At 45.0% G+C, this 21,088-nt stretch overlaps 2 protein-coding genes across 3 annotated transcripts in view; one reads left to right on the forward strand and one right to left on the reverse strand.

Moving 5' to 3' along the window:
- The first annotated feature begins 1,147 nt into the window (after positions 1-1,147).
- LOC129387821 (arylsulfatase B-like) lies at positions 1,148-16,861 on the forward strand. Its single transcript, XM_072286117.1, has 5 exons — positions 1,148-1,154; positions 1,276-1,569; positions 1,761-2,029; positions 3,450-3,626; positions 14,771-16,861. Exons 1-5 carry the CDS (start codon positions 1,148-1,150, stop codon positions 14,897-14,899), a joined length of 876 nt encoding a protein of 291 aa, XP_072142218.1. The 3' UTR covers positions 14,900-16,861.
- LOC126542484 (uncharacterized) overlaps positions 15,779-21,088 on the reverse strand; it is a 70,352-nt gene continuing 65,042 nt past the window's right edge. For both annotated transcript variants that reach the window (XM_050189570.3, XM_055077283.2), the window contains 2 exons: positions 18,315-18,447; positions 15,779-17,414 (listed from right to left, as the gene is read on the reverse strand). In XM_050189570.3, coding sequence (XP_050045527.1) covers positions 17,168-17,414; positions 18,315-18,447 — 380 coding nt within the window. In that variant the 3' untranslated portion in view covers positions 15,779-17,167. The remainder of the gene's footprint in view (positions 17,415-18,314; positions 18,448-21,088) is intronic.

The raw sequence follows: 21,088 nt of genomic DNA on the forward strand, positions 1-21,088 counted from the left end.
TTAAATTCTGAGGTCTTCCATGCGAAAACCACAGTCTAATTATGAGGCACGCCGGAGTGGAGGATTAATTTCGGCTCCCCCGGGGTTCTTTCACGCGCACCCAGTGCATGGTACACGGGCGTTTATACACTCGCCTCCATCGGCATGCGACCGTCGCAGTGGTAGTCGAACCCCCGACCTCCAGCTCAGCAACGCAGCACAGCGCCATAGCCACTGGGCTGTCATAGCGGGTATAGTGAATACCAGGTGTTTCGGCGAAGACGAAGGCATATTTAAAAATCGCCGATTGCCGATAGCACAATTCTAGTATTTGAACTGGTCTACTCGAAGAGCCAAACACTGCTTGCACGAGAAATCGAAATACATGGTTGACTAATTTTTAAAAATAACTAATTACGATATAACTAATTACCTTACGTCAAATACTCTTTTGGCAAATTGCAGCCGGTGAGACTGCAAGGCATATCCACTTGAAAATAATTCAGGGGATGACATCATTTTCGCCGTATGCGTCATCAAAATTGCTGTAAATATGCAGTGTCGTCCCACTTCTTTCTTCTTTTTAACAAAATGCCATGCTATGCACCGCAGCACAAGAGTGGCTGAACTGCTGATGTGTTTCTTCGCTAAGTTTATGGATTAATGTCTAGAAACTGGTCTTATCCTGAGAATTCGTTTCAATTGGATTCACCTTATGAACTCACCGGTTACAATTTATAAATTGCAATATGTGCTGTATTGTAATGAGTTAGAAAGTTCATTAGATATTTTGTTAATTCATCAATTATGCATTTTGATTTATCGAACAAATAGTATCCGCCTGCTTGGGCAATCCAGCTCAAGGATTATAATTGTGATATATCTACCGCAGGTGATTTTTCGTTTGAGTTCCGTCCGGGATATTTAACTTTGCAATACAAAATAAAATAATGTGCCCCGACAGGCTTTATATAAACAGTTCAGCATAATCTAACCCAATGTTTTTACAAAACGTGCGCGTCGCAGACGTATTCCTGAACAAATAACAGCTAAGAATGGTTAAGGCATAGTGGCTGATGGGAAAAAACAATGACCTGAGACGCCTCGCTGCGTTCACCTACATCCGAATTCACTTCCTCCTTTCGCTATTCCACACCTGCAGTCCTCAATGGAAGGTAGGGTATTACATGCACAATACTAAACCAACGCGGAGCAGGAGCCCTCCTGTAAGACGTAAGTGGACATGACAGGCGCTGGGGATTTTCAGCGATCTGTTACTTCACGCACTCAACGCAGGAAGCTTGGCCGAGCTGGACAACGCGGTGGGTGCCATCGTGGAAGCACTCTACAAGGGCGGCCTGCTGAACAACACGGTGATCGCCTTCTCAACGGACAACGGTGGGGCGCCCGTGGGATTTTCGCGCAACACGTCGCCCAATTGGCCCCTGCGCGGTTCCAAGGGCACTGTGGCCGAAGGCGGCGTGCGAGGCCCGGGCTTCCTCTGGACGCCCCGGCTGGCCACACGCGCAAAGGCCACCAAGCAGCTCTTCCACATCACCGACTGGCTGCCTACATTTTACGCAGCGGCGGGTAGGCAAGCTTGTGACGTCAAGCGAATGCGGTTGAGGTCACATACAACAAAACTAGGGTCTAACCAAGATGCATGGCTCTACAAAGCTTTCTTTAGCTTTTCACCTGGATTTTCAGCGTCTTACTTTTGCTTCTGAGCCGTGAGTTTAGTCCCACAGCCATGTAATAACGTTTGCGCTGTCAATCTGCAGGAGGCAATATGAAGAACGTGCCCCAAATCGATGGCGTAAACCAGTGGCAGTCGCTGACGCTGGGAGCGCCGTGGCCTCGTAAGGAGGTGCTTTACAACATCGACCCGGTGTGGGGTCAGTCGGCCATACGCGGCGAGCGCTTCAAGATCATGGAGGACCACAACAACACGGTGTTCCCCAACTACGAATGGTACGACCCAGTCGGTGGCTTGGCTCCCGACCACTGGAACACGCTTCACGAAGCGAGGCAGGCTTGCCTCGCGGCTCAGGTACGCCACACCTTCGATGAGGAGGAGTTCCTTATATAGGAAAAGCGCCCGCTGTTTGGGAACTTCAGAGGGCGGTATAGGGGTATATATCGGGAAATAGGAAGTAGTCTCCACGGAGTCCGGTATCACTGCAAATGCGCGAACTCATACAACCACAGAAAGCTGAGCAAGTCGGCAGGTATTCATGGTGTGGCTAGTGTAGTCTTGCAAAACAAAGACTAAAGAAGAAGAAACAGGACAATACGAACACACTGTTTGCGCTTCGTACGTCTGCCTTTCGGTACCAGGAACTGCGATTGACCACTGCCCCGCCTCTCCGTCCCTTCAACAACGAAGCAATTACAACGGCTCTGAGGAGCACTTTTACTTGAGACCTTCAAGATGTAGTTCATGCATTATCGGGACGCTTCGTGGCGCCTTCATGGCGCCTTCATGGCATCATCATGGGAGACCTCCAAGTTCTGCCGCCATTCTTTCTTGTTTTGGACATCATGTACATACGAGCTCGTCATTGACGTTAACAATCGGCCGTTGTTAAGTGAGCGTCGAACCACGAAGCTGTCAAATAAGGGAAGCGCATTCCTCGTGCCATTGTAAAGGTTTCGCGGCCAAAACCTCCTTTAGGAGTGCAAGAACACGACCAATGTGGTGTGCTCACGCAAATTCCGACTATGCTCATAATCACTAAAACAGTAACATGACAAGAAAGATCACTTGCTAGTTCTCCAATTAGTGATTTTTAGAAACCATTAAACGTTTTGTCGATATAGTTGAGGTAGAGAGAGGCATTTTCTTGCCCCCCGAATTATTCAGGAAGGCTTGGGGTTTTTAATTAATCTACTACATAAATAGCCAAAGCGTCTAAAACTCCAGACATAACCATGCGTACATTCATTTTCTTCGAAACACACTCAGAAATTATTTGCTAAAGTATGCTGACAAGTTATTCACCGAGAGCATGACTCCCCTTTAAGCGAACGTGTTTCTGCTTTCAGGCGTGTGCCTAAATCTTTAGAGTACGTTATTAAATAAGGTATTTCTCCATAGGGCCTGGGGACTTCTTTCTAAAAGTTTCTGCCAAGCACTGAAGTTTTTCTAACTAGGACTCCATCATCGCTCGTTTTCATTCCGTACATGGGACACGCACCCTAACATGACTAATTGCAGAGTTAGTGTGTGAAACACTACTAATTATTTATCTCGCCAAGTTGATGTGAGAGAATTGCACTACCTCGCATAGAATATTTCTGACAAGGATGTTTCCACAAACAGAGATCACACGGCGTGTTTTAGTATGTAGTAGTTCTTGCATAAAGCAACCACTACAGTTAGTCCCGGAGTCCTGAATAGCAGAACAATCTGAGTGGCTACTGCAAAGGCTTGCGTCTTGACTTTACTGCACCCGCGCTTTCACGTGCAGGTGTTGTCCTGCTTCCACGGAAAGACCTTAGAGACACCAAAGGAGCTACCGGATGCAGTGCTGACTGAAATTATGGTACAGGGAGGACAATACTGTCACCCATCTATGGGACCCTGCATGTATGACCTCGAGAACGACCCGTGGGAGAGGGTCAACATTTACCGCCCTGACCACCCCGTAAGCGAGCCTGCGGCTTTCGTGCACTCATTCTTAAGAGGAACCTTTAGTACGCTCATTTCCCTATTCAAGTACGTGTTACGTGGAGAATTGCTTAAGACGTGCTTGAAGTGCTTGAAAAAGAAAGAAATCTAAACAACTTCAAGCATACATTGTTGAACACCACCGTAACAAAGTGATGGTTAAGATACCAACGTTACCACTACACTATATGACTATGCCGGGATTGGGACCTTTGCAAACTTAGTTGATACTATCAATTTATCTGCGGCGGTGGCTTAGCGGCTATGGTGTTGCGCTGCTAAGCACGAGGTCATGGAATCAAATCCTGGCCGCGGCGGCCGCATATCGATGGGAACGAAATGCAGAAAGGACCGTGTTCCGCGCATTGGGGGCACAGTAAAAATCTCCTTGTGGTCAAAATTAAACCGGAGCCCCACTACGACGTGCCTCATAATGAAACCATGGTTTCGTCACGTAAAACCTCCGAATTCATTCATTAAACGCGAATTAGGTGACGCGCCGGAACTAGCACCTCACTTTTGCTAGATTCTTTCATATTAATTTGTTTTTTGTAGGCAGAAATTCGGCGCCTAGATCTGCAATACTGATTAAACATCCGTTAAAATTTAACCCTTTTTTTTCAATATACTCAATTTCATTAAACTCGTTTCCACAGCTGCCTAATAAGAACGGCGCATTTTTTGTGTACTTGAATGGGGGGAGGGGTTCAAATTTCTTCTTAATCTTAAGCGCAGCTGTCGAGCTCCTAGCTGTCATATCTTAATGCTGCTTAGACGTACCCACCATCCCTTACACTACGTTGTCAGCCACTCTCCTCTCTACCAAATTTGTGGTGTGTACGCATGTTAGAATTTTCGAACACGCATTCACTGCTGAACGTCTCGAAACATATTATATTGTATTTGTTCAAGTATGTCGGCTCGCTACGACTACAAGGTGCCGCCTGTCCTGAGAAGGACCCATGCTTTTATCCCACCGCCTGCTTCAAATGGTCGTTGCAAGGTAGACAAGGGTGAAGTTTCCCTTTATTGGCAAGCGACCAAGAATGGCGTGCTTCTGATGAGTAGTGCGTGTATGAAAAAAAAAAGAACAATCGAATCTTCTTTTGTCCCATTTCGTCTTCACGCTTCTTTTTCTGCTTATAGAAAACCGGAAAAGAACATAATGCGTTTTAGATCCGATACTTGAAGCCCACATCTTTAGAATATCTTGTTCAATAATCCCGGGGTCCAATTCACAAAGCTTTCCTTTCGCACCTTCTCTTTGATGTTAGGCGGCCGCCTTCACCAAAATTAAGTCTATCATCACGATCGCGCTGGCATCTCCTCTTACGAACAGCTCAAGCGTTGCAACTTTTTTTAGTAATACGGGTGTAGAAATTATTCGAACACCTAGGCCAAATCAAATTTGCAATTTTGAGCCGTTGCTTGCCAAGTATCATATTGTCAATTTTGTTCTCGCTTCGATTTGTCCTCGTCTTCGTTTTCCATACACGGACGTGGTATAGCCATCGTGCGACAAAAGAGACGCTGCCAGGCATGAAACAAAAAGAAACCGAGCGTTCTTGCGTCGAAGAACCACTCAATTTTATGTCCCTACGTATGGAGACTCATTTCGTTGTCCTACTTAACACCAGCCACTTTATATTCATTCAAACATTCGGCTAAAAGCACTCGCTGGGTATGGAAATATTTCAATGTATGCAGCAGTGGCCGCCTGCAGAAAAAAAAGACAGAAAAAGGTGTGATCACTTTAGAGACAAATGTGAGTTTCCAGCGCACCCTGGTACATTTTACGACGTCTTGACCCTGCCGCTGCTGCTGTCCTTCCCGTGATTAAAACACAAGAGGCAAAAAGGTTAGCGATCTTCACGCAGGAGCAGGACAACATTGAGGGAGCACGTGATTTGGTCTGTGTGCTCTTCCTACAGTTTGTCTTCAGCTCCTGGTTACGTCAGCCATTTTCATTTTTCCTGGCATGTTGCGTCTAAATCAGCAACACCTGAAAAAAAAAGGAACTATTCTTCCTGTTCAAATTGCAGCCGGAAGGAAACCGCGACGTCGTGGTTAAGTTTTGCCGCTGAATTCTCTCTCCGTCTGTCTTCATAAGAGATTGGAAGGAGTCCATTTCCTTTCATATAGACCGTGCTCGACGATTTCACTCTGCAGTAAGCCGGTGAACCCTTCTAGACGTATTGTTCTTTTTTTTCCCTTTGTTTTGATTGCCGCCCATCAGAAAACTCAGAACTGCGGTTCTGAAAAACAAAAACGCATTCTTTATGCGACATTTCTTCTAGATTTCTGTATAAGTGGAAGCATCAAGTGCAGGTTTAATATTTTTGAACTACTGGAAGGAAACGCTGACTGTATTACAAAAGTACATTAAAATGGCATCGTATTTAATTGTAGCGAGGCGCGCTGTGAAATGATGGTTCGGCCTCGGTACAGAAACCACTACGAAAAGCAGTAGCACAGTAGCGTCACCTGCATAGCGCTAACTGCTTGCGCTGTGCAGGTTCAGCAAAATCTAGGCGATTGTATTAAAACGACGTTCGTAAATTTCGTACACTCCCCAACAATGCAAAGTATAGGGTGCGCTACATTCTTCGTCGCTTCTGAAGCACAGAACAGACGGCTTGTCTTGTTATTAGAGCAACTGAATGAGCGGGCAACCAAAGGAAACATGATGGAGGGTAGCAGAGAACCAGAGGGCGACAAGAAATAATAATTAAAGGTATGGCGTTTTTTCGAATGACGCATGGCAAGAATAATTTTATATCTTAAGTATAAGCTGAATAATGCAGTGAAATTAATTAGGTTGTGGTTGTTGTTATTGATGATGACGTCAAGTTGAAGATTGATATATAAATTTCTATAGAAAAAGTAGGCTTGAAGAGTAATATGCAGAAGGCAAAGATAGCGTCCAACAGCCTAACAAGAGAAAAAAAATTTTTATTTACATTCAAATTGTAGAATCTTTGAATGGGTGCGTTTATCTAGGCGAAATAATCACAGAGCACCTATATCGTCACGATGAAATGTACAAAATAACACAAAGTAGGTCGGAGCGCATAGGTAGGCGCTGCCAAGTTATGACCAGCACTTTACTTTATCCTTTAAACCAAAAGTATAAAATCAAGCGCATACTTTTCCACTGCTCTCGCTGAACCCAAGCGCTTCAAGGAGGCCAGTAGTGCCTAAATCGACCGCTGGGCAGGCGTCTTCACATTCTAATAAAACATGCTCCATAGTTTCGCAGCTTTACTGCAGCAATCACATGCTTCTTCCCTGTTATATCTCGCTTTATAGGTGCGTGTTCTAAGGCATGCCGGTCTCGCTTCGAAAAGTAATGAGCTTCCCTTTGAGTTATCATAAATTTTTTCTTTCCTGATTTCGTTTTTTCCTGTTAAGTAGCTACGTATGGCAGGTTTCTTTTCCATTGCCGCCACCCATGAGATTATTTCAGCCTCTCTGACTTTCCGCTTTGCGTTCTTTGTTGCTGTGTTGCCCACACTACATGCCGCATACCTGCTGGTAAGCATTCTAGTTCTCTTCCTCCACTGTGAATCAAAGTTTTTCCTGTACATGTACCTCAACACTCTCCCAGCCCATTCACTTTCTTCCATATTCCTTAGTCGTTCTTCATACTCAATTTTACTGTGAGCTTCCCTCACTTCAAAACTTGTCCAGCCTAAACACCCTGCACAACTTCATTTGTAGTCTTCCCGTCAGCGCCCAATGCAATGCGTCCCACTGACCTTTGGTTCCTATCGAGTCCTGACTGTACCCCTGATTTAAAGCAAACAACCGCCTTTCCAAAAGTAAGTCCTGGAAACACTACACCTTTCCACATACCTCGGAGCACCTCGTACCTATTGTATCCCCATAGCGCTCTGTGCTTCATTATGGATGCATTTTCTTCCCCTTCACTATAGTTTATTCCTGTGTTTCCATACATCTAATGCCTTCGTTTATCCATATACCAAGGTATTTATATTCTGTTACCCGAGGTATTACCTGGCCCTGTATTGCCACTGACGGTTCACTGTTTTCATTGAATACCATAACACTTGATTTTCTAACACTAAATTTCAAACCTAGATTGTTGCCTTCCTGCCCACACATATTAGCTAGACGTTGCAAATCGCTTTGCTTATTATCTTGCAACACCATTTCGTCTGCATAAAATAAACCTGGAAGCTGCTGATCTAATACTGTACCCGCCTGTTTGAATGAGAGATTAAACCCGATATTACTTCCTTCTAGTGCCCTCACCCTCCTCACCATGTACACCATAAACAGCAGTGAAGATAAAGGGCACCCCTGCCTCAGTCCCTTGTTGATATCAACTTTCTCCTAGCTCCTCATCCCTTCCCATTCAACGCAAACTGTATTTTATAGGTAAATCTCTCTCAAAAGCTGTAGACAATCGTCACCTAAACCTTCCCCTTCCAGAATATTTCACAAAATGTTGCGGGCTACGTTGTCATACGCTCCTGCAATGTCTAATAAGGCCACACATAACGGACTGCTTCCTACTTTTGATATTTCAATACACTGAGCAAGAACAAATAAGTTATCGTCTAAACGCCTACCTATTCTGAAGCCATTCTGAAGTTCTCCCAAAATGCCATTATTCTCTGCCCATGCTTTAAGCTTTAATTTGATTGCCTGCATTGCTAGCCTGTATATTACCGATGTAATGATCAACGGTCAATACGAGTGATTTATTTCTCCCCTTTACCTTTATAAATTAAATTCATTCTACTTTGTCGCCAATTGTGTGGTATTCGTCTATCTTTTAAAGTTTTTTCCACTGCTTTCACCAGAGCTTCCTTACTTTTTGGTCCTAGTTCATTAATCAGCCTAACGGAAACCCGTCTAGCCTTGTGGCTGCGCGCTTAGGAATTTTCTCTTCGGCTTTCTTCCAATTGAAATTTGTCAGCACCAGCTCCTTTTCCACCTTGGTCTCTTTCATGCTCTTTTTTTCTTCAAGTACAACCTCGTCATTGCCTTGGAAAGACTCGGCTGTTATTTTTCGGACGTAATTTATTGCCGCTTTTTCTTCCAGTCTGTTTCCATGGTCGTCTTGAATATGTTGTATTGTCGTTGACTTCCTGCCGAATAATTTTATGTGGTTGCAAAATATTCTAGGTATGGCCTTCTTTTTCTCACGTATTTCTGACAACTAACGTTCACTTTCACCTTTTATCTTCGCTTGCACCAGTATTTGGACCATAACCCGCCGTGGTTGCTCAGTTGCTATGGTGTTGGGCTGCTGAGCACGAGGTCGCGGGATCGAATCCCGGCCACGGCGGCCGCATTTCGATGAGGGCGAAATGCGAAAACACCCGTGTGCTTAGATTTATGTGCACGTTAAAGCACCCCAGGTGGTCCGAATTTCCGGAGTCCTCCACTACGGCGTGCCTCATAATCAGAAAGTGGTTTTGGCACGTAAAACCCCATAATTTAATTTTATTTTATTTGGACCATATACTTTTTCTCCCGGTATATTTCCCATTTACTGGCAACTTCATCCTGCGGCAACTGCGCCTTCTTTGCCTGCCTGTGCTCTCGGGATGCTTTCTGTCGTTCGGCGATCGGTTCTCGTATCTCCCTGTTCCACCAGCTTTTCGGTTTCTTCTTTCCTTTCCAATGAACATGTTGTTTCTCTTTCGATATTTCTGCCGTTATTACACATAGAATCTCACTATATTCCCACTCTTTATTTGGCAATTTGCCAAGTCCTTCCTCGGCTCTAGTGATTATATTTGTTATTTGTTCAGCGTTCAAATTGGGACTGGCCATTTTGCACTCCTTGCTCTCTTTCCCAACTACATATCCCATTTTCAGAATGATACGTTTATGGTCACTCCCTATGCTGCTATACATTTCCTCACCAATGACTCTCAACTTGTCATGACTAAGGCCCCAAACCATATAACGCCGCCCCTGGGCGGATAGCCAAAACGCACGCAAGTTGTCGACGCGCTATCAACACGGCGAGGCACCGCCATTCGCACACCTCTCATAATATTCTCACACCGTGGATGTAATGAGGAAATGTGCAGGCAAAATGCGGGGTCAGCTGGCACAACATAGCTGAAGATCGCTGAGAGAGACCTTGTCCTACACTGCACACTAAATTGGCCGATGGAAATGACGACGACGTAATACACATGACCAAGCTAACGTGTGCAGCTATTGAAGTCGCAACGTTTCCTCCGCGTCAACTTCTCCTAAGGTAATTATTCGGAGAAACCTGTTTCTTTTTAATCTGAGATCATGATTAAACAGTTATTTCAACACGGTATAATATCGCAGAACAATAACTAATCAAGGACGACTTCAGGGCTAAGGGGCTAAATATATTCGTATAGATGATGTCTTACAGCACCGCGAACAGTATCGTACAATGGAAACTCAGGCACGAATTGTCGTAGCTTGATTATCTTATCCTCGTGTACTGTTCTCTCTGAGTGGCGACCACGCATTACTGCAGGGCTAACGCTAAACTTCCTAGAGCATTAGGGATTATACGCTATGAAAAATTCACGACGGTAGATCGATATTTATACTGTACATGTTTATCAATCCAATTTTCGAAGAATCCTTGTGGAGAGTTCCACGCAGAGCCGTTTGTGCATTAATAAAACTACCTACATCGTTCATGATCAAATGGCACGAGAATACATGGCACAAGAAGAGACGAAACATACTTGTGATGCGTCTTTCCCGGCTGTTTATTCGTGCTGTATACAGGGTAGTTCAACAAGGCATTATTACTTTGGGCAATTACCGGGAAGGTTGAGGGAAAGCGCGCAAGATAGAGCACTTTCATTAGGCTGCGTCTTAGATGCAAAAATAACATGGTTAGTGTAACGACTAGTCTGAGTTTCTACTATCGCAGAAAATGCAGGCAATAAAATTTCACCGAACTTTTTCTATTACTGTCGTTCAAGGCCCATACGAAAAGCGTGCTTTGCCAAAGTGTGCACATCTACCTATCAAGAACTTTGACTTTTGCACAAAGACGAACCCCTACTAAAGCTAAGCTTTCTTTGCAAACTTTCCTGACCAGGACAGCTGGGCGCTGCTGTTGTCTTTCGCAATAGGGCACACTTAATAAAAATTGGCTTATCTTCCCCATGGTAGGAGCAAATCTCGGTCTCCCCGCACAGCTTCTTAATGCTCTAACCATAAGGTCACAATCGCACGTACATTCCTATTGTGCCAACGCGAACGAGCTCTTTTAGATGATCGCCGCATGTGTGTGGCACTGCGCAGCACAGGTACGCCAGAGAAGATGCGCGCGTGCCAGCTTACGCTAAAAGTGCCGGAATGAAATGAGCAAATATTTATGGCACCTAATTAACCGCTTAGCGAAAGCCTCGCTTCACATTAATTTCGAGATCGCCGTTGGATCTGTATAACTTTAATGTGCTTTCGGTTTGTTTCACCGGCCTCTTGATGAGCAGCTGTTAGTTTGCAGCTTGCAAATGACATTATATAAAATTTTAATGGTTGCCGAGTCACTGCGGTACAAAGGGATCTACTACCTGTCGGATGCACCCGCACAATCTGGCGACGATGGCTTCCGCTGCGTAGCCATCCGGAGCAGCTCCTTGCTTTTATGCTTGACGTATCATTGGACTAGTTTCCGGAATTTGGCCTACCTTACAAACTCATGCATTAATTCCCTAAATTCCAATTTACAGCTTTCACATTCACCCAGCACAGTGCGACGTCAATGGACCATCCAACCTCGTCTGTTTGAGTGGCGTTTACAAATGCATACTTTTTTTTTTTTGCGTAGGAATGGCTGCCTTCTCAAATTTTGGATGGTGCAACGAAACTCTCACCCCCCTTTTGTGATGGTCCTCGTTTTAACGAGCAAAGAGCAACGCTCTCCTCATACACTAGACAATAGTCGTCCGCTCTCAGAAATTAAGATTACCGTACACGCGTCTCCAGCGACATCATGAGTGGCTTAAGAGAACTGCATCGTTATACTTACAAGAGACGAGATTGTGACGTTTTACGTGCGTGTGATAAAATTAGAGTGCTATGCGGGGAACGTGTCACTCTGTAGGACTTTATAACAGTTTGACGGACTGTGTGACAGCGCTCGCACGGACCGCCTCTGATTACAATTCTTTCTTCCTAGTTTTTTTCCTTTCTCTCAACTTTTGTATCATCTTCCTCCGTTTTCGGTACAAGGCCACCCACCTGAAATGGTTGCTGGTTAACCTCCCCTGTGTTTACTTTTCCTTCTATCGATCCCTCTCAAATTGCTGCGTGAACAGTGAACGGGAACTTCACTCACATAATGCGAAATAGGAAGCTGATTTCTCCAGTTGCTCGCAATTTGAGCGCGCCACCTTTTGTGACAGACGCCGCATGTCGGCATCGAGTGCAAGAGTCATTTACAAAAGGACTCACTCTCAAATATCCAGCAACGCAGAATTTCTCTTCCGTTACTTTTCTTTTTCTCTATTAGATTCTTTACTAACTTTCGTGCCTGGTTCAGGTTTCTTTAAAGAAAAGAAATGCTAGCATGCTTGAAGCACTTACGCTGACATCCGCTGACGGTGTTCTTTCTTCGTCTACCTGAGGTATTTGTTGCTTTCGCTGTAGCTTAGGCAGCCGCTGTTCACTCCAAAAAGCTTCATATGCAGGGAAGAGTAGTTACCAGAGTTGTGAAGGAAAAGTTGATTCATTCAAGCCAATGAACAGACGCTTACACAGGAGAAAAAGAGAACGAGACAAGCGATGGACTTAACTTTATTCACGGAGAACTTCCGACGGGAAGAATGTACCGCGTGCGCGCTTGGAGTTCTCAACAAGGGCTATATTAAAGATAATTTGCATGTTTCATTATCTATTCCCTTCGTCATTGCCTGGCAGGACGAAGCGCCTCTGTTGGCGTCGGTATCGACCACTCGTTGGGGTCAATGATAAGAAAAGTACAGAATCAAAAGAAAAGAATCGTTACATAGTATGGTCTTTGGTTTGTTTACTTACGGTATGTTCTCAAGTCTGTACCTACCCGCCCAATAGTGAACTCTGGTGTCTGCGAAGCTTTCCACCCATAAAGGAACCCGTGTTAGCACTCTTGCGGCTTCGTGCTTTCAGACAAATGATCATTTCCCTTTCATAAAACTTTTTCTTGCTTGCCAGTTTCCTTGTAACTTACTTGACAATGCATATTGTGCAGAGTACAAACGATAGTGATGAAGACACGGAACTGGCGCTGATAGGCTAAGCTTGATTAACGGCGCTTACGTGAACCCATCAAAGGCTGGTGGTGTTGTCCAATCTGAGCGAAATTTGCCTTTCGGCCTCGTGTGCGCTCACGTAAGCGATAGCCGTTCTGGCTGTATCAGTCTCTCTCATCGAAACAGATTAATGCAGCCCGACTCGCTCGTTAAAGTGAATCTACATGTGGTCAGGCCAGTTCGGTGGTTTACAGCTGGTAACGAACAATAGGGTCTTCTGTTTGCACTTTGTGTCATCTTGCCTCGACAGAAGTTCCATTTGAGACTTTGGCCAGCCAGAAATTGGTTCATGCAAATCCTAATGGGTCGTCCGTCTCAGCCCGATTTTTGAGTAGGCTAGATATCGTCGGGTTCATTTAAACGACCGATTTCTAGAAAACCAGTCCTAAGCACTTTCGTATGTCTAAAAAAACTAACAGTGCTCTTCTTGTTTAAAGCAGTGTTTAAATTAATTTGAATCAGCTGGTGCGCGAGACAGGTTTAGAATTTCATCGAAGGCCTACCATGGTCTTGCGCTGAACATTGTGAATGATCTATAACTTCAAAAGTTTTGCTCTTTTGAAGAATTAGTGCTGCATGTGTCTGCTTCATTATGTAAGAAATGAAACAATATTTCTGCAAACTTTCTACATTGTAAGCTGTGCTAGAACAGTGCTCTAGTCCATCTCGTTTGCCATGGTTGCATTGAGAAGATGATGTGCAGCAGAGGGAGCCTGCGACCTTTTATCGGCTATTCGCTATAAACATTGTCGCATTCCACAAGTGTCTGTGTGTGCGTGTGTTTGGAAAGCGGGGTAGGGGGTGGGGGGAGGATGCTTTAGAAGTGTGAGCAATAAACAGGGAGTGAAAGATTCAATAAGGCTTGCTAAATGGCGGGAGATGTCTGGTGAAAAAAAATACTTTTAAATATTGTGTTCGTCGAGCTTTTCTTTACATGGATTATGGCGCATCATCGTATTAAAACGGTATTTGAAAAATCATTCACTCAATGAGAAAGTAAATTTCAGTTTGCTAGTTTCTAACTTTATTGAAATCTTCGTACAATACCAAGAAACTGAAAAGGTTGTTTATGTACACATGAATACACATGAAATGTAAGCTTTTTGGGGAGGGAGGCGGGAAGACGGGGGAATTTCTACCGCTAAAGAAAAGGAACAGAGCTTGAGTCGAAAAAAAAAAACTGTTGATGTCTATTCCAGCAAGCCAGGGACAGTAATGACTAACTAACGACTGTAAGGGACTAGAATATGATGCAATATTTTCTTTTTATGATTGCCATCTCCCGAGCGATTAATTTGAAAATTTGCATCGTAGACAGCAGTGATTAGATAAAATACATTTTCTTTGCCTTCTCTCTCATTTCAACGTAATAGCGTCTGACATGAAACAAACATGTAGCGACCATCAGAATGAGCTACGGTAAAAACGCAGTGAACGTATTTTCTATATACGCAAGCTGGCCAAGCGTCTGATTCGAAACTTCTAATGAAGAAATCGTCCTCGAACTTGTGCTAGTGAGCAGCGAACTTGCGAAGTGCTCTTAATGAGCAAGGCACCAGCACTGTTCGTCATGGCAGCGAGTGTGCAATACCTTCGGCCCTTTCTTATGCAACAATACAAACGTTAGCTGTCACCGCCGACACAAGATTATCTAACAAGCACACATTATTCAGTGGGCTGACGTGCTGTTTACGACATACTTTGTGCGAGTGCCAGTAATGGTTCTTGAATGACGCTTTGGCATCCAAAGACTATTCCTAATGAAGCACAATTCATGCTGCCGTTTCATTCCTTCTGGCATTGCCGCTAACTAAATCTCAAGTTGCCTCATGGTCACCCACAGGAATACATGAAACTGAGGGCTCGACTTGATGAACTGAAGCTAACGATGAAGGCCCCGCTCACTGGCACACCGGATCCCAGGGCTGACCCTCTGCGCCGAGAGGGTATCTGGGAGTCGTGGCAGGACTGAGGTGATTATCTCTTATTTTTCCCTCCACCATCTCCTGTGCGGTTGTCGCATTCAGCTCATTGAGGCGCATCACGCGTTTTTGTTTCGTTAGCGACCCCTTCCCTAAGGGACGAGGCACCGAACTGACGCTGGGTTCTCGTACAAGGACTGACAAGCTCATCAGCGGCGGCAGTCTGAGTGGGCGACCTTTGCTGGGCCTCGCCTCGTGGGAAGGACCATCTCCTTTCGCGGGGCGATTTGCCACTGTCGTGCGTTTCGCTCATGTGTGTTTCTGTGCTGGATATGTCTTGATTGCCTCGTTGCCGCATCTTTCGCTACTTGTAATTTCGTCCGGGCCGTACCGCCAACACGTTGCAGCGCTGATTGGTAGCCCGCGCGACCAATATTGTGGGCTGCAGGAATCCTTCCGATAAAACACTTAGCCCTGCTAGTTGATTTCATTTGTTTTATTACGGCTCCAGCACGAACAGCGTGCTCCCGCCATAATCCCCTGGCTGCTCAAGATGTCATCGTGTAAGTCCTGAAGACACAGTACGCTGCACGGGAACGCGATGACTGCTCAGCGGCTGCTCGTGAAATCGGCCTAATGTTAGCCACGCAGCAAAGGCGCACGGGGCAATTCACAGCGTCCTGTACAAAATATGCGTGTACTAAAGGCAGCATATCTTGGCAGGGTGAAGGACCTAGAAAAGTTTCAGTCGTAGCGAAGCTTAGAGTTGCAGTCCGCACTGGTGTCGGCGACCAACAGTTGCATAAACTGCTTTGCAAGCTTCATTTTGAAACGGCGTCACCCTTGCGGACTTCGTGCTCAGTCTTGGCACCGACAATATTGTGGTAACTGCAAGGGACGCATGCGAAATAAGGACGGGAGACTTCACATTTTCTACTTTACTGTTTTAATTCGTGATCTTTGAAAAGTACAGAGCAATTCAACAAATCATACAGCATAGCTTTAACGCAATTGTACGAGTTCATGTTACTGGCATGGGAAACATTAAGAAAATGAATTACACTGTCTGTACAATACAACAGCGGTGCGCACTATGTTATGCGAACATCCGCTCAGGATGCTCTCGCTTCTGTGGTTGTGCTGCTATAGATACGATTCTCTGTGTTGTCTCGAGGCGCGGAATCCAAATGCGTAGCATTGATCGTGAAGAATACTCACGACAGCCTCTACTGAATTCTAGATTATTTGTGTTTCTTGACCGTAACTGAATTTCACCCAACATGACCCTTTGCATATTGTGAACAGCAGCAAAATAAACACCGTATTATACTGCTAACTTTAACAATATGCTTGGTGCGCGAACATTCCTCTACATGACAATGAACTGCACTTGTATAAGCCTATAGAGCTAAGGATTAACAGACCCACTTCAATCGAAATGAACAACGACTGTACATGTGCAAACCTCCAGCTAAACTTTTAAATGGAAAACATGAAATGTATGCATAAAAAGGCATCAGTGAGCACAATGCAGCCACTATAAACGCTAGAGGCACGCAGGCGTACCGTTAACTGCAGCACTTTATGTAGCCGCTATCCACGGCTGACGTTCTGCTACAGGTAATCGCGGCAGAGAACAATGTTCTCGTCTCTACCAGCAAATTCAATTTTTACGTTTAGTCCCAACACTCCAGTGAGAATAAATATATAGTTCCACATTGGGATTAAAAGGTATATTCCAATTAGCGTCGGTAATGAGAAATATTGTTAAATCACAGTCAAGCGTAGCAGCTATGTATGCCGGTATATATGCGTGAGTCTCGTGCCCCTCGTTCTTTTTTCCTTTCTTTGTCCTAAGGATTTATTATTTTTACATCTGCATACATTTCGTGTTTTTCTCATGATAATTCATACCTAATACGGGCGTATCTCCTCTCTGTCCCGACGTGGGAGCGGCCCGCATCAGTCCCAGACTGATCCCTCAGGACCTAAATAAAGTTCTTCATACCATACGAGCGTATCTCCTGTTTGACCTTCCCATTACTCCTCATGCTTTTGAGCCTGTAACCACAAATCTCTACCATATCGCACAGTCGGCTGGCCTTAATTGAAGTCCAAATTTTTGTCCATGCCCACATCCTGCTACTCAGCAGTTAGAGATCAAAGCATTCGAAAGGTGCGCGCGAAAATTCGGCTTGAGCAAGGTAGCGGTGCCTCGAATGCACGCGTGTAGTTCGCCACCTCTATAGCTTCCACGTGTAGTGTACAGCCCGGACTATAACGGCACCGTGCGGAGGTGCATCTGCGCCCACGGGCAGCTACCACAACAGGTAGCCGGTGACGTACGCGAGAACCGCTGATGCCAGCGCGGTTCTTGCAGCGCTGGCGAGTCGCGTCGTACCCGCGTCGACATCCACGCACACCGACGTTTCGTAGTTTCTGCAGAAGTTGTACAGCAGCCGGTTGGTCAGCTTGTCGGCGTACAGCTCGACGTGCTGGCGGGCGTCTTCGCCGCAGGCGCTCCCCAAGCGGTCGCCCAGGCACTTGTGGTACGAGTGGTAGGCGCTGCGGCAGAAAAACATGCGGAAAGCCGAGCGAGACGTAGTGCTTGCTACTCGAGTAACGCTATCACAAAAAAAGAGAGACAATGTTGCGGCTTCACTCAACACGTAACTGCGATTCAAAACTGATTATATATATATATATATATATATATATATATATATATATATATATATATATATATATATATATATATATAAAGGCGTTCCAGCTAACTTTAGCCAGAGTTTACAAATATGCAAATGCCACGTAGCTGGACAGAACAAAGATAACGTTGTTTGCCGTCGTTTGGAGATACTACAATTACTTTTTAATCCCGCCTAATTGGATCATTAGTCTTAAATAAATAATTAATCCACTTCTCGAACATTATAATTGCATGAAAGGCGTTAATGAGAACATTGTTGGGCGACATGAAAAACTCCCTATACAGCTTGCTGTTGCTCAAACGTGCTACATATAAAAAGTGTTTTTCTGAGCCTGAAAGAAGCCCGCGAATGCACGGAAAATTGCCGCGCGACTGGCGGCTCGAGGCACTTTGCGTGTATTCGCGGGCTTCTTTCACGCTCGGAAAGGAGTTCATGTTCGGCATGTTCATGTGCGCATGTTCGCATGTTACGCATGTTCATCTTACGTTCATGTTACGCACGCACGCACGCCTGCTCACGCGTGTGTTTGTGTGGGCGTGTGTGCGTGCGTGTGTGTGTGCGTGTGTGAATCCTAAACATCTCCGCATGACGTGTTACGTCAGCTGTGACATTTAACCATGCGGACATGGCTAATTTTTAGGCGTGAGATTCATACACACATAGGAAAATATTACAAAGCTTTCTAAGTAAATTCCTAACGGCGCGCTTGTATTAAAAAGCTCGGACCATGCTGTACGCGAATGTGTATACGCACCAGCAGACGTCGTTCGTGTTGGTGAGCCCCTCGGAGTATTCCTTGTACTGGTCCTTAAGGGTGCGCAACCTCTCAGAGCACTGATCCCCGCTGTGGTTGTAGTTTCGCAAGCAGTTGATGTACGTTTTCGCCTCTGCAAACCATCACCGCAAATCAGGATAAGGACTGCACGGGCCGTATTTTTTTTATTTATCTTTTTTTTGTTAGAACAGATCTAAGAATGGGCAGAGGCTCAAGGCGATACGAACGCCGTCATGGGGTCCCGGTCCCCTGTCACATGGATTTACAGGAAGCAGTTAGGTGTCGTAGTTCGACAGAACGCCAGCACAACCTTGTACAATGTCTAGCACGGTTAGTACGTTCCTGATCATGCAGAAAAAGCAAGAGTTTTCTGGTCCGGGCTGTTTCCGGGTCCGAAACACCCTGTGTTTCACAATCTTGCCCTACACTTAATCTTGTATTTTCTTTTCTCAAACCTTAATTCACATTTGGCAAAGCATTTTTTTTACATTTTAGTTATTTTTTTCATCGAATATTGCAACTCAAGCAAGTTGACGAGTACACGAACCGGCGTTGCGTGATTTGACGCAAGACATCTTCCCACAAGGCTCCAAGGATGAGCTGTGGTATTCTGCTGTAGATTCATTCTCTCGACTAACGTCTAAGCTTTCCAACATGTGTTCCAATGACGAGATGCGAGTATGACGCCGCCGAAGGCTGTCTAATAGGCCCGGTTGTTCGAATGTTCCCGAAATAATCTCAGTGTAGTCAACAAGAGTCGATACTTTCAGGTAAGGTTCGATTAGGCCTGATTACGTATTTTGAATTGAAACTTTACGGTGTTTCCTTGGAAAATTACAGACGTTGTTAGAGTTACATTTATTTAAAATTCGCTACATCTGTGCTACAGCTAGGTCCGACCAGGGGAAGGGCATGGACAGATAAACTAATTACCGTGACTCAGCGATATTTTACCGCAGAGACGAAGGTCCCGGGTTCAGCAACAGCGTCATTTCCTGTGCTGCCAGAGTACAATAACTTTACTGTACTGTGCTGCACTGTACTGTACTAGCTTATAAAACTACAATGGCAGTTCAGTGTATACAGCTTTCTCGCATGGGGTCGCTCCTATAGCTCAAGCGAAGTGTTGGGACATAAAAAATTAAGCAACGGATCAGTCAGTCGACCCGCCAACCCTTGTATATTAAGGTCGTTATTCATCGCATCGCCTTCACCTTGAAAGCGGCTACAGGCAGTGCGCTAAAATCTCTCTCCCACAGATGTGTATGTGTGTACACAACGTACACAACGCGTTCACTGCATATTGATCATCATCATCATCATCAGCCTAGTTACGCCCACTGCAGGGCAAAGGCCTCTCCCATACTTCTCCAACTACCCCGGTCATGTACTAATTGTGGCCATGTCCCTGCAAACGTCTTAATGTCATCCGCCCACCTAACTTTCTGCCGCCCCCTGCTACGCTTCCCTTCCCTTGGAATCCAGTCCGTAACTCTTAGTGACCATCGGTTATCTTCCCTCCTCATTACATGTCCGGCCCATGCCCATTTCTTTTTCTTGATTTCAACTAAGATGTCATTTACCCGCGTTTGTTCCCTCACCCAATCTGCTCTTTTCTTATCCCTTAACGTTACACCTATCATTCTTCTTTCCATAGCTCGTTGCGTCGTCCTCAGTTTCAGCAGAACCCTTTTCGTAAGCCTCCAGGTTTCTGCCCCGTAGGTGAGTACTGGTAAGACACAGCTGTTATACACTTTCCTCTTGAGGGATAGTGGCAACCTGCTGTTCATGATTTAAGAATGCCTGCCAAACGCACCCCATCCCATTCTTATTCTTCTGGTTATTTCAGTCTCATGATCCGGATCCGTGGCCACTACCTGCCCTAAGTAGATGTATTCCCTTACCACTTCCAGTGCCTCGCTACCTATCGTAAGCTGCTGTTCTCTTCCGAGACTGTTAAACATTACTTTAGTTTTCTGTAGATTAATTTTCAGACCCACCCTTCTGCTTTGCCTGTCCAGGTCAGTGAGCATGCATTGCAATTGGTCTCCTGAGTTACTAAGCAAGGAAATATCATCAGCGAATCGCAAGTTGCTAAGGTATTCGCCATCAACTTTTATCCCCAATTCTTCCCACTCCAGGTCTCTGAATACCTCCTATAAACATGCTGTGAATAGTATTGGAGATACAGTATCTCCCTGTCTGACGCCTTTTTTTATTGGGATTTTGTTGCTTTCTTTGTGGAGGATTACGGTGGCTGTGGAACCGCTATAGATATCTTCCAGTATCTTTACATATGGCTCATCTACACCCTGATTCCGTAGTGCCTTCATGACTGCTGAGGTTTCGACTGAATCAAATGCTTTTTCGTAATCAATAAAGGCTATATATAAGGGTTGGTTATATTCCGCACATTTCTCTATCACCTGATTGATAGTGTGAATATGGTCTATTGTTGAGTAGCCTTTACGGAATCCTGCCTGGTCCTTTGGTTGACAGAAATCTAAGGTATTCCTGATTCTATTTGCGATTACCTTAGTAAATACTTTGTAGGCAACGGACAGTAAGCTGACCGGTCTATAATTTTTCAAGTCTTTGGCGTCCCCTTTCTTATGGATTAGGATTATGTTAGCGTTCTTCCAACATTCCGGTACGTTCGAGGTCGAGGCATTGTGTATATAGGGCGGCCAATCTTTCTAGGACAGTGTTCCCACCATCCTCCAACAAATCTGCTGTTACCTGATCCTCCCCAG

Source organism: Dermacentor andersoni, chromosome 2 (genome assembly GCF_023375885.2).
Source record: "Dermacentor andersoni chromosome 2, qqDerAnde1_hic_scaffold, whole genome shotgun sequence".
Lineage (NCBI taxonomy): Eukaryota > Metazoa > Arthropoda > Arachnida > Ixodida > Ixodidae > Dermacentor > Dermacentor andersoni.

Bases quoted from the DNA above. Each gene is read 5' to 3' on its own strand.
- LOC129387821 (XM_072286117.1), top strand. The intron at 1,570-1,760 runs GTAGGCAAGCTT...GTCAATCTGCAG, and splicing joins TACATTTTACGCAGCGGCGG to GAGGCAATATGAAGAACGTG. The intron at 2,030-3,449 runs GTACGCCACACC...TTTCACGTGCAG, and splicing joins AGGCTTGCCTCGCGGCTCAG to GTGTTGTCCTGCTTCCACGG.